This window comes from Urocampus carinirostris, chromosome 3 (genome assembly GCF_059441175.1).
Source record: "Urocampus carinirostris isolate Australia breed hairy pipefish chromosome 3, RoL_Ucar_1.0, whole genome shotgun sequence".
Lineage (NCBI taxonomy): Eukaryota > Metazoa > Chordata > Actinopteri > Syngnathiformes > Syngnathidae > Urocampus > Urocampus carinirostris.
In genome coordinates, this window is record NC_142351.1 from 58,800,141 (window position 1) to 58,812,718 (window position 12,578).

General features: G+C 39.7%; 1 protein-coding gene across 1 annotated transcript in view; it reads left to right on the forward strand.

The window, feature by feature from the left end:
• b4galt5 (beta-1,4-galactosyltransferase 5) overlaps nt 1-12,578 on the forward strand; it is a 64,993-nt gene that overhangs the window by 40,323 nt on the left and 12,092 nt on the right. The window contains exons 2-4 of the mRNA XM_088332732.1: nt 11,452-11,568; nt 11,678-11,791; nt 12,430-12,557. Coding sequence (XP_088188858.1) covers nt 11,452-11,568; nt 11,678-11,791; nt 12,430-12,557 — 359 coding nt within the window. The remainder of the gene's footprint in view (nt 1-11,451; nt 11,569-11,677; nt 11,792-12,429; nt 12,558-12,578) is intronic.

A 12,578-nucleotide genomic window follows, 5' to 3' on the forward strand; every position in this document is an offset into this window, starting at 1 on the left:
AGAGCAGTTTTAGCGACAGACTTCTGTCACTGTCTTGTACTACGGACAGACTGAAGAGATCTTTTCTTCCTCATGCCATGAGGCTCTTTAACTCTACCCGGCAGAGTAAAAGCCCACAGTAAACCACACCATTTACATTGCATATTACCGAATCTTATTGCAATATGTATTCTGTGTAGCACTATTTAGTTATTCTATATAACACGCTACAGTGGGCATTTGCACCTCACACTGGGTATTTGTATATTGTATTCTTTTTGCTTTATTATTGTATTGTTCTCAGCTTAGGGATGCTGCTGGAAATGTGTTTTTTCTTCGGGGCTGAATAAAGTATCTATCTATCTATCTATTTCAGGTGAATTGGCCGGTCCAAATTGTCCCTAGGTGTGACTGAGCGAGTGAGTTGTATGTCCCCGTGTGCCCTGCGGTTGGCTGGCAACTAGTCCAGGGTGTCCCCTGCCCACTGCCCGATGATTGCTGGGATGGGCTCCAGCATCCCCGCGACCCTACTGAGGATAAGCGGTGCAGTTGATGAGATGAGAGATGAGATTATTATTTAGACCCGGTTAATGGGGACCAAAACCACCCGCGAAAAGTGCAAATCTGCGAAGTAGCGACGCCCCTTCAAAAATGCTTTTAAAAAAAAATTGGTTTTTATGTATTTATGTTTTTATTATTATTTTATTCTATTATTATTTTCTTTTAGACCTGCGAAGCCCTGAACCCGCGAACATGGAACCACGAAGTAGCGACGCCCCTTCAAAAATGCTTTAAAAAAAAAATATATATATTTTATTATTATTATTTAGGCCCGCAAAGCTCTGAACCCGCGAACGTCGAAGCGCGAAGTAGCGAGGTCCCACTGTACTTATAAATGCAGAGTTCGTACAGGTGCTTGAAATACTTGGTAATGCTTGAATTTTAGGTAAAGTACTTGTGAATGCTTCACACCGTCACAATGTCTTTGGGTAGTCCGACCTGATAGACCACACATGAAATAATAAAAATAAAACAATTCTGCTTAAAAAAGACTCTGACACTGTTCTCTCATGGCTTTGCTTTGCCATTGCTTTTCTTCTTCCCTCGTTGTCATGTGTAGCGTCATTGCTCCCTACACGCCCTACCCAACGCGCGTTGTTGAACCAGAATGGCGGAATAATTGTCAGTGTATATCAGCCGATTGACAGAAAAAGACCGTTCGTTGTAGATAGTAACATCTTAAATAAGCACAATGTGCCAGCCTCATATTAGGGACTTTAGTGATTAAAGTCAACAATGAAAAAATGTTATTTTGATTGGCACCACAGAGAGATTGTCCATATTGAGTAACTAACGGGTAAAATATATTTTGATGCCAGCAAGTTAAATGAACATAAATAATGGCTCAGATGACTCATAGTTACACTAGTTAAGTTCACACATAAGTTTAACTTCAGGATAATTCACTTTCCTTTCTCTACAATTTGATGTCATCGAGCTTTGTCAGAAAGAGCAAGAACAAGAAAATTTGATACAGCATAAACCAAACAAAGACTGCTGGCTACTCGAATGAATCGAAACTCTTTTGCCCCACTCAGTGATTGACAGCTGCTTGTTTAATATTTGGCATAGGATTTATCAACTTGTCTTGTTCTTTCTCCTACGGGTAGTGCTCTGTGACCTCAAACGGGGCTATAGATTGATTTACACTAAATTCCTTTTTTTAATGGTGCTGTACAAATTGGAAAACTGGCTTCAAATGTCCTTAAAAGTGCTCACATTTAACAACAGAAATGGTGTACAAACCCGAAAAATGTGACTCGACTTGACCATGGTCTGTTCTACTTTCTGGCCGTCGGCATTAGTCATACCCAAAAAACGTATTTTTGCGATCATCTTTAATCCCTGGTAGCTCGCCGTGCATATATCAGAAAATATGCTCACGGGCCTCCTTAGTGTACATGCAGAGTAAAACTGCCTTTCAGGTCTTATCAGTGAGCCTGCAGAGTAGCGGCCATCACCTAGCACTGCTGAGCTATCAATGTGGAGTTGATTGCCTTTCAGAGGGAAAATGAGAGTGGGGCACGGGGGAGGGAGGGGTACGATTTTTCCCTTTTCTATTTTGATTAACCCTTGTCGTAGCATAAATTGCTGTTCCTCTGTTTGGAGTTGTCCCCATAAGCAAGCGACTAATATTTTTAGATTATGCACAGTATCAGTGGCTGCAGGCTGATTTAACAAAAGGTGTTGGAAATAATGTTACACCGGCAGAAAAGTAAAGGGATGAAAAATAGTGCAATGAGAGCAGATAGGCGGTAGAGTCCCAAATAACGAGCAGTGGGCGGAGCCTGGCAATTCTGGCATGTGGACTGCATGTTCTGTCCAAGCTATAGCGCGCAAGGACAGTCAAGGTCTACTTTCATGCTTGATAGGACAATTTTCTTTGGGCAGGAGATTAATGTCTAATGCCTTCTCATCTCATGTAGACATCATGTATTTTACCATATTTTTCGGGCTTTAAATCACCCCAAATTACAATTCGCACCAGCCAAAAAATGCAAAAGGAGGAAAACACATATAAAAGTCACATCTTGGGGGAAAATTCATTGGATACGATCCAACACCAAAAACACAAAATATCTTCGAGGCAATTTAAAAAAAAAAAATGTCCGCCCGGGTGAAATGTCCCCCGACCATATGTCACTTGGCAAAAGTTTTCGGCACGTCACATCAAGATTGACATTATCATCACAGGTCTAGACAACACAGGCTTCTTGCAGTTTAGTGTGAAAATAACTTGCGAAATGATATACCCGGTAATAATATGTCAATAATCTTACACATAAGTCTCACCGGAGTATATGTCGCATCCCTGGCCAAACTGTTATAAAAAGCTGTGATTTATAGTCCGTAAAATACGATATGTTTTAAGGAATAATTAATTGGGATTTTTTTTTCTAATTTATCATATTACTTCATTTTTTAATCTAGTTTTCCCCCAAAAAATCAAAAAGATTAATAGCAGCATTCTTTTTTTTTTTCTTTTTTTTTTCCTCATGTATGTTTTTGGGGTTTTTTTTAGAAAAAAAATACAAACGTTAAAAATTATTTTATATATTTTTCTTTTTTAACTAAATGTCTTTTCATTTAAATTTAAAATGAGCAAAATTTCAGATTTATTTAATTAATTGTAAGAATAATTTACAAAAAAGGTTTTACAATTTCACACATTTTTTTTTCCTGTATTTTCCCCACTGTAGTAAGGTGTACCGGATTGTAAGGCGCAACCCCCCAAAAAATCAAGATACCTGAAAACTATAAAGCCAGCATAACTCACCTTAACGTCCCCTGGCCGTTTTCAACTTCTTTGAATGTCCGCAAAAATGGCTTTGTTACAAAGACAATCCATAAAATCCAACCGTGTAAAATAATTATTCCAAAACACACGATAAACCCGACAGATAAATACGAATCTGCCTAAAATATTTATGCTTGTTTTATTTATGCACAAGCCAGAACTTGCATTAAACTTGTGTCTTCCTCGACACATACAGTATATTCCACCTGTCTTACTTTTCCCTTTACTGCTCGGGTGGCCCCTGGCGGCCCTCACAAAAAATGCATAAAGTAGCTGCATCATTGCATAAAACGCAGGGAAAAAACCCGAAGCTTATAATCCAGGTTTTATGGGAAACTATCTTGTAGTCAACTTTTTGTTGTTTAATTCTGCATATGCAAATCGTTGTTATTGGAATAACCATGTCTAATGTATTACTGTTATCAACCAACAGAACTGATAACTGGCAGTGTTGTATTGGTGGTTATTGGTGGATTGATGGTTGGCTATGTAATTTGAATATATCATCAGTAGTGTCACCCTGGGCCACTGGGTGTTGCGGCCACAACACTAGATGCTCTCAACAGGGGTGGCCAACCACAGGGGGTTCAGCCCTGATCTTGCCTCAGTCCTAATCCTTCATTAGAGTTGCTTTGTTGGGCAGCACACTTCTCATGGGACTATGCATGGCAGGGGCGTCCTTTTCCATGAGTCAACCCTCAGCTGACCGCATACCTCCTGACTTGTTACTTGGGGGCCCAGAAGGGGTCAATGAAGAGCCAAAGGCTGCTTTTTTTCAGCTGCCTCAGATACCCCTTTGGCCCCAGATTCCCAAGACAACCAATAACTTGGTCGTAGATCTTGCGACAAAGCCTCTGCAGCCCACCTCCACTGGGCGTCCTTAATGTTCGAGCCATGTTGCAAGATCTGCACAGCGTAGGTGTTTTCTCTCAAAAGCCCCATCCAATGAGAGCACTTAAGGTTTACAATCACACCATCGCCTGATCTTTTGTAATGTCATTCATGCAAGTTCTGAGTGGGGGGAGGCACAGGTCAGAGTCAATTGGCTTCCACCTACCATCCACTTTGAAGCACAGATGAAGACCTCCATTGCTATTGTGATTTCCAGGGGTGAGGTGGTCCCATTTCACCATGATATTCTTTCTTGCCTTCTGTATCAATGTACTTATTTCTTCGCAGATATGCACCTATTCTCTGAGCAATGACACTGAAGAAGATTTTGCCTCCAATGTTTGGTAGGGAGATTGGACGGAACTGGCTAATATTCTCTGCACTTTTGTCCTTTTGGATGACTACTCTCCCTGCCCTATACCACATTTTGGGTATCATCGTCTTCTGCCATACAGAGAAACCTTAGGACGTCCAGTGTATTCTTGTACACTTTGAATAGAACTCCTTTTGCCTTGGAACTGATGCAGATCTTGCTTGACGCAGTGTTTTCCACCTCTTTCCATGCAGCGGGGGTAGTCAGCATATGGTGCTGTGCACGGTTAATTGGTGGGATATCCGAAGGGTCGATGAGACATTCATTCTGTCTTGTGTCAAAGCTAGTTACTTTCAGGTGATCTTTTAGGTCTACCTGTTGTTTTTAGGGCTAATCTCATTAATACATAACTTATTTGTGTAAACAACAATATCTACGTTTTCATCTTAAAATGATGCAATAGTTAATGCTGCTTCTTCTCAAAGTAACATGGTTAGAGGGAGAATGAGATGAAAAGTGGTCAACCTTCGGACACTCGCCTTGCTTTTCTTAATTGTTTAAATTGCACTGTGACTCTTCTAGCCGATTCACTAAATAAATTCTCCAAAAGTGGCACATCACATTACAAAAAGCTCGAGATGAGCACGACAGATGATTACGCTTACTTGACAAGAAACAAAGTTGAGACTGACTCACAATCACATGAGGAAGGCTTTTTGCAGGCGCTCAATTCCGGTTAAAAGGTGAACTGAGTTACGGGTTTAGTGTGGTTTGAAAACCCAGTGGATTTTTTTACAGTAGGGGTTAATAGTCCTCAAATCAAAATGTTATGTTAACCAGGGATTACTGCATACCAAACTTCTATTGAACACTATCTTTCACATTGATACTGTCCTTAAGATTTGAGCTAGTAAATCTTTCTCAGTTTGGCTGTATTGATACACCTAAATATAGATAAGCTTTTACTTCAAACTTAAAGGGACAGTGTGCATTTTTTAGAACATCCTCGTGGTAGAAACTTGGTTTAAAGATAGGATATCAAATACTTTATAATCATATTGTTTTTCCTTTTTTTTTTTTTTTTAATGCACTCAGCTCGAGAAATTCGTATTTATTTGACATGATTGTCCTTCATTCTGATGCTATGTGTACTCCCCAACACCAAAACCCACCAAAATGGTGTGGTTTAGTCACTTGAAGTCTTTGTCCATCGGGTTTGGAATGACAATGGGAAAAGTAAAAAAAAGGCCTGTCTCAAATACAATAGAAACCCCAAAATCAACCGATCATGACTTCAAGCCAGGAGATGGCGGCAGAGTATTAAACTTTCAAATTCGGCAGTCTCTTTTACTTAGTTTACACACATTTTAATTTTTTGTTTTCATGCACCACAATATTCGCATTAACAGTATCAATAGCAAAACTAACAACTCTAATGGTTTTCAATCATGTCTGGTAAACGTCAAAGTGCTGTCCAGTTGGCTGCATGCACACTCTACAATCAACCACTGTGTGACTTCCTTTGGAAGCCAAGCCTGTCGTGTCTAATTGCGTTCGTCACTGTTTGCAGCAAACGGAACAAAATGTTTACATCATATGTCTCCTGTAAGAGTATTTCCCGTAGCTTCACCTTTGAAAGGTTACAGTGACTGTGTCTTTTGGGAAGGAAGAGTCTTCACTTTTTCAAGCAATAGACGACATTGACCGGGTCCTTTCTTTCTGTTAGCTGAAAATGCAAGATAACTTGCTCGGCCTGGATTTCGCCTTTTGATTGATCGTTGATGAAAACTTGTGTAGAATTGTGATGATGGTGTAAAATTCATAGTAAATGAATCAACGGCTTCTTCTCCAACAACTCAGATACACCTCTAAACATAAGTGGCCATGAATAAAGTGACCTTTACTAGAGTAAGCAAGTTAGCAAATGATTTATAAAGACTGTGTTTATTGCTGGAGAACTTTATTGGGTTTTAGGCTTGACTGTCATAGTTTGTGATTCTATCCATCCATTCATTTTCTAGAGCACTTCTCCTTTTTAGGGTGGGGTGTGAGTTGAAGCGTACCACAGCAGACCTCTTTTGGCGAGTACATTGGATATAGGCTTTTGTGCAAACAGTTACATAATGTAGTGTCCCCATTCAGTATTGAGGAAGTCGACTGAAAAATTATTTCCAATAAATATGCTCTATGCAGCCATTGGAGTCAAAATGTGGAATTGTGATTACTATTGCATTGTCAGATGTGAACCAAGCAGCAATTCTTATACATCAAGTACGGCACTTGTAAACATTTAACCCATTTTTTTTCTAACTAATACCTACTCTCTTAGGATCTGTTCAGCCAATCAGAATGTAGAACACAATGAAGACTAACCACATTATTACGAGGGATTACTGTCCGCATAGTTTATTCTGTTACATCAAATAACATTTTTTGTCATCATTCCATATAAAATCACCCTGTATGTTGGACCGGGCCTAGTTTGTTTTTAATGAAATTTGATGTTGATAGTAACAGTGCAAACAAAAAGAAGACAAGATTTGGCCAATTGCAACAAGAGTTTGGAAACCAAGGCTGAATTCTGATTTTTAATCACTTGTATATCAGGAACTACAAGCTCAAATTTTAGCAAACAAGTTTCTTCAAAAAGATGATGCATAAGATTTTTCAGATCTGGTATCGTATTTAAGACCGTTTGGTGTTTTAGTGTTGGCTAATAATTTGATTCAAATGGACCTTGTGAATCACTTGGCCGCTACTTTTTCCCCAAACGTTCAACCCTGTGGCTTATTCAGTGATGCGACCTATTTATGTAATTTTTCTAATGGCCGCAACTTTTTCGCAAGTCTGCCAGTGGATCCTGACAGCGTGGGGCAGCATCAAAAAATCCACCATCACCAACGGGTTCCGAAAAGCTGGTGTTATGCCGAGAAATGCATCCCTGCCGAGAATTGCATCCCCTGTCGCTGGAGCGCGCACACATCACTCCCGCTACTACAACCACTTTTACCTCGTTTTATCTCACTTTTATATCACTTTTCGGGAATATAATGGCTAACATATATTCAAGACCACTTCGTCTTGCATTTGTTGGGAATGTAATACAACTTAAACCATTCTGTCTTGTATTTGTTGTGAATGTAATCAAACGGTAATGCACACCATATATAATTATTATTATTATTATATATAAACCACTTTTGAGCAGGTAACGTGTTTATTTTGCCTTTTTTGACTCAATACGCTCGTATTTAAACTGTGATGCACTCTACCATAAAGCTTATTATGCTGAAACGAACTGTCAAATCATCAACAGATATAAAAGTGAGATAAAACGAGGTACGTAAAAGTGGTTGTAGTAGCGGGAGTAACGTGTGCGCGCTCCCGCGACAGGGGATGCATTTCTCGGCATAACACCGGCTGCGGGAGCGTGGGATGACGTCTATACGACAAAGTTTCTTTCTGACACTGAGGAAGACGACTTTGATGGCTTCAGTTTTAAGGAGGAAGATGAGGACGGTTTACCGTGATTTTTACAAGTACGGTATGTTTTTTTTTAACAGACCCGTTAACTGTGTTGCGAGCGTGTTGTTAGCGTGTTGCTACCATTAACTGCCCGGATGAAAGTTGTATTATTATTATTATTATTATTAAAGCTTTAAAAACTCTCTCGGTGTACCGTCTTTCTTTGTAAATATGTGTAACCATGTATAATATGTATTTGCAACTGTATATTTATGTTATGTATTTATTTGTATCTATTTTGGACACTTATTCTGATATGTTTTGGACGGGGCGTAACAAACGCGGGCTGACGGGAATTGGGGACCAGTAAAGGTGAGTGTTAGTGGACACGGCGGACAATAGTGGATATATATTTTTCCCACCCTTACCTTTGGAAATATACACTTTTTTCTTTGGATTACTTTTAACGTGACCTGGACTCTGCCGGTCTGCATCAAACCTTAAGTACCGCTATCATTTTCTGTTAAATTTGCCGGCTGTGATTCTCGGACTGTGTACTTTAATGAAGGACAGTCAGTTTTAATCGCGGGACTTAGTCGGGTCTGGGTTAATTTTGTGTTTGTGTTACATTTGTTTAATGTGGCCGCATGCGGCCTATATACACGTGCGGCTTGTGTAAGTAGAAAATCGTTTTTCTTCTTAAAATGTGGTGGGTGCGGCTTATAATCAGGTGCACTCTATAGTCCGGAATTTACGGTACTTCAGTATCTACACTCTCAGATATTGATCATAAAAATGTATTCAGCCCCCTTTCTCAGACTCACCAATTTTTTTTATTTATGAAACTACCCTAATTGTACTCATTTATACTGTGTTCACTGTTTGCAACCTTAATAAATCAAATGTAGTGGCAGGGGTCCCATCTCCTTCTGCTAGCACGCCAAGGACACTTGACAAAGTGGGCTGGTGCCTGAAGGAATGGAATAACACGCCAAAACTCTTGGAGTAATTTTCCATCATATGGCTGCACAGAGTGTCACCAGCACAAGGGATTGTGCGCCTAAGAAAGCGAGAGTGTTAGACATTTTAGCTGTCTGATGCTCAAGTGTGTTTGTTAGGCCAAGGCTGCCGTGGGCACAAAAGACAGCATTATACATATGTCCTTTAATTCCTATTTAACGGGGCCAAATGTTTTTTTTAAGTCCCCACATAGCCACGAGTTTGTAGTCCTGCAAGCAGGGTACTTTGCAAGCAACAAGATGAATCTGATGGAAACGCTAATACAATTAGCGTTGACAAATCACATCCAGTGGATTTATAGCTCAGTGGCGTTACTCACACGCGCATGCACAAGTACACGAGCGTGCATTCACGGACGCCGTGCATCATTATGGGATCGCTCGGTCTGGATTAGTGGCGGCAGGATTGTGCTGAGTTCACAAAGGGGAGCGCCTCAACTCTAGAGGCCAATGTGTGTGCGCTTACCAGTTAGACGAGATGTCAAACGTCTGTTCATTCCTGCAAAGTTAGTCATGTTACTGTTTTCTTAGGAACACTTGACAAAACTAATGCTGTCAAGGAAAAAACGCATTTCATCTCAATTTAAAGGAATGTGAGAATGAAAAAGCCATTAATTTGCATTGTATGATTTTACGAATCAAGAAAGTTCATCCGTTTTTGCTCAATCCCGGAAGGTAACGCTGAAGCTAAAGTTTGAAAATGACTAAACCTCTATAACTCATTCAGTGCCAAAATCTATAAGTATGTTTTCAGAAGCACTCGCCCTTAGTGCCAAAGCCTAAAAATATATATATATATTTTTTTTAAAGCACTATGATAAAGGGTTTGTATCAAGCCTCTGGGAATCATTTTAGTTTGATGAATCACCATTAAATGGCAGGGGTGCTTCGATCAGATATTTGTCCGCACATTTAGGTAGCCGCCACTCTAGTGTTGCTTCCTGTATCCAGGTTAATGAGAGTGTGAGGGCGCCCCCACGTTGCGAGTAGGCGTACTGAAGCATTGTGGTGAGAAAACAGAGTTTATGCCTTTCAAAAAAAGATTACTAAGTTCCATCGACATTTTCTGGTCAGGGAGGGATGACGTTTTGTGCACATTCACAGGAATGCAGTCGTCCTAGTAAACGCAATCGCCATGGTGTGATCACTTCACCCTAAACGTGAGGCGCTGAAAAGTTCTTGCAAAGTTAATAAATCGTTCATGCCTCAGTTTAGTGTTCTTGTTAGGTGCCCTCTTGTTTGTGATTAGCATTGTTTAGATATTGGGGGATCAATAAACAGAAAAATAAATGCACTAAAGTGAAAGTTGTTCTTGAATGCATCCTTTTACAAAAACCTGTCATTTCTCAGACGTTCTCTTGAATACGAATATTTTTAAGAAACAATAATGTTCAACTCTTGTTAACCAAACAACGGTAAAAGCTAGAAACATGCTTTCTTTTCCTAAGAAACGATGTGGGTTGAAGCTTTCATATGATGTGACCCTTGCGTATACAGCTAAAGAACAGTTTTTTTTTCTGTAAGCCTTCAAAGATAAGTCAAAATGTCATAAATTGTCTGTTCCCATCTGAGAGGAGTCTCTGGCATTTAATGAAATAAAGATGCTTTGATCCGTCCAGGTAATATTGTGAAAGTGGCTATTTATGTGCCCAGTCGGTTATCTAACATTCTATCAGCAGTTGCAGAAACTTGTTTGAGTTTATTTGTCTTATGTTTTGATACAAATCAGCATCAGATACTCAGTCATTTCCTCAATTTGTTTGGCCTACCAAGGGAGCCCATTGAAATAATCACACATTACAACGGGAGGCAATCGGTCAATCTGGTTATCATTCCGTCCTTTCTAAAATCTCTATCGCCCACCCAGAAATGCACTCTCCTCCCGCCCTTTCTATTGCCGATTAACATTCCAGTTGTTGACTTCTAGGGAATGAAAACCTGCCTGTGTTTTCTGGAAATCCCCCTCTGTAAGTCACCAAGGCGGAACATTTTGTGAGGGCCAGAAAAACAATTTCAATTTACCTTTCACAATAACGTGAGCGTTATGAACCTTGCTTCAAACTAGGGTGTGCCGATTAATTGTCATTGTAGTTTTGTTTTTGGGCCCAATTTTTGGATCTTGGGGGATTTGTGATCATCTGATTCCTTCAAAAATAGTTTACTAAAGGGGATTTCTTCTTCCATGGAGGTGCGTGACAGAAGATGATTGAGAAGCACTGGATTAGGGCCACTACCACGTTTTAATGTCTCATGGCTCAAAGGGAGAATTAGGAATACCTGTTTCTGGTTGTTCCTTACCTTAAAGTAGAGTTGAGAGCAAATATTATTTTATTATAATGTTTAAATTTGGGGGAATAACAAAATTCTATACACTACTCTATCTATCTATCTATCTATCTAACGTGTGTTTGTGTCTCTTTTCACAGTGAATGAGTACGTGTTCATGGTCCAAGCTCGAGGGATCCGCATCCGAGAAAATGTGAAAAATATCGGGGCTCAGGTCCTGGAGCAGGTGGTGAGAGGTGCCTACAGCAACGGCACGGGTACGTCATCCCGCGGAAATCTGTTTGCATGGAAGTCCATCGGGAGTCGGCGCCTCGCGGGGCAATAATCACTTAGGAAGCAAAGACTGACATTACTGCCTTTTTCCAGATTACTCTTATGACTTCAACATGAGTGAGAGTGATGCTCCTCCTACTGCATACCTCCCTGAGGGCTTCACGTACCTGCCCTCGCAAGTTTGCCCCGAGAAACTGCCCTCTATGAGTAAGTTCATTATCAAATTCCAATTATTTTCTTCGAACGTTTATTATAATAATGTAAAACCATACATCAATTAATTTGAAGAATTATGAATGAATGAATTTTGTTATTTCAATTAATCTTGTACAGCCATGTTGTCAATTTAAGTAGGTTTCTAAGAAAAACAAGTACATTTGATAAAATTGTATAAAATGCACTACTCTAACAGTAATTTTTAAAACAAGCAAAATTCATTTTTTGTGGTTCCAGTGCACAAACTGTAACATTGCAGCTAGCCATTAAATTGTATTACTGTGTCATTAACGCAAAGCACTTTGACAAACTGTAATTGTAAATGCCAGTCCAAGCTCTTAAAACTAAGTATAAATTGTAAAGCAGACTTATAATCTAAAAATTCACTAAGGTCTTGTTTCAAAACAACATTTTTTCAAACAACATAGTTCATTCATAGCACGGAATATCTTCATGTGCCTAATTATGCTTCTGAGCGCTCAACCGTTGAAGCGTTTCAATCCAATTGCTCTTTTTCCCCTCCCACTTGTTCGTTCCCTAACCACTTTTTCAAATAATAAACATATGTCACTTCTCAATTTCCTTTCCATTTCAACAAATTCTGTCAATCTTTAATGTTGCCAACGCAGAGGGCAGGTTGGAGGTTAATATGAGCGAGGTGTCACTAGAGGATGTGGAGAGATCACTGCTGCAAGAAGAGACTACTATGGCCCTGGGAGGTCACTGGAAGCCCAAAGATTGTTTACCTCGCTGGAAGGTACGTCACAACAGGCATAGA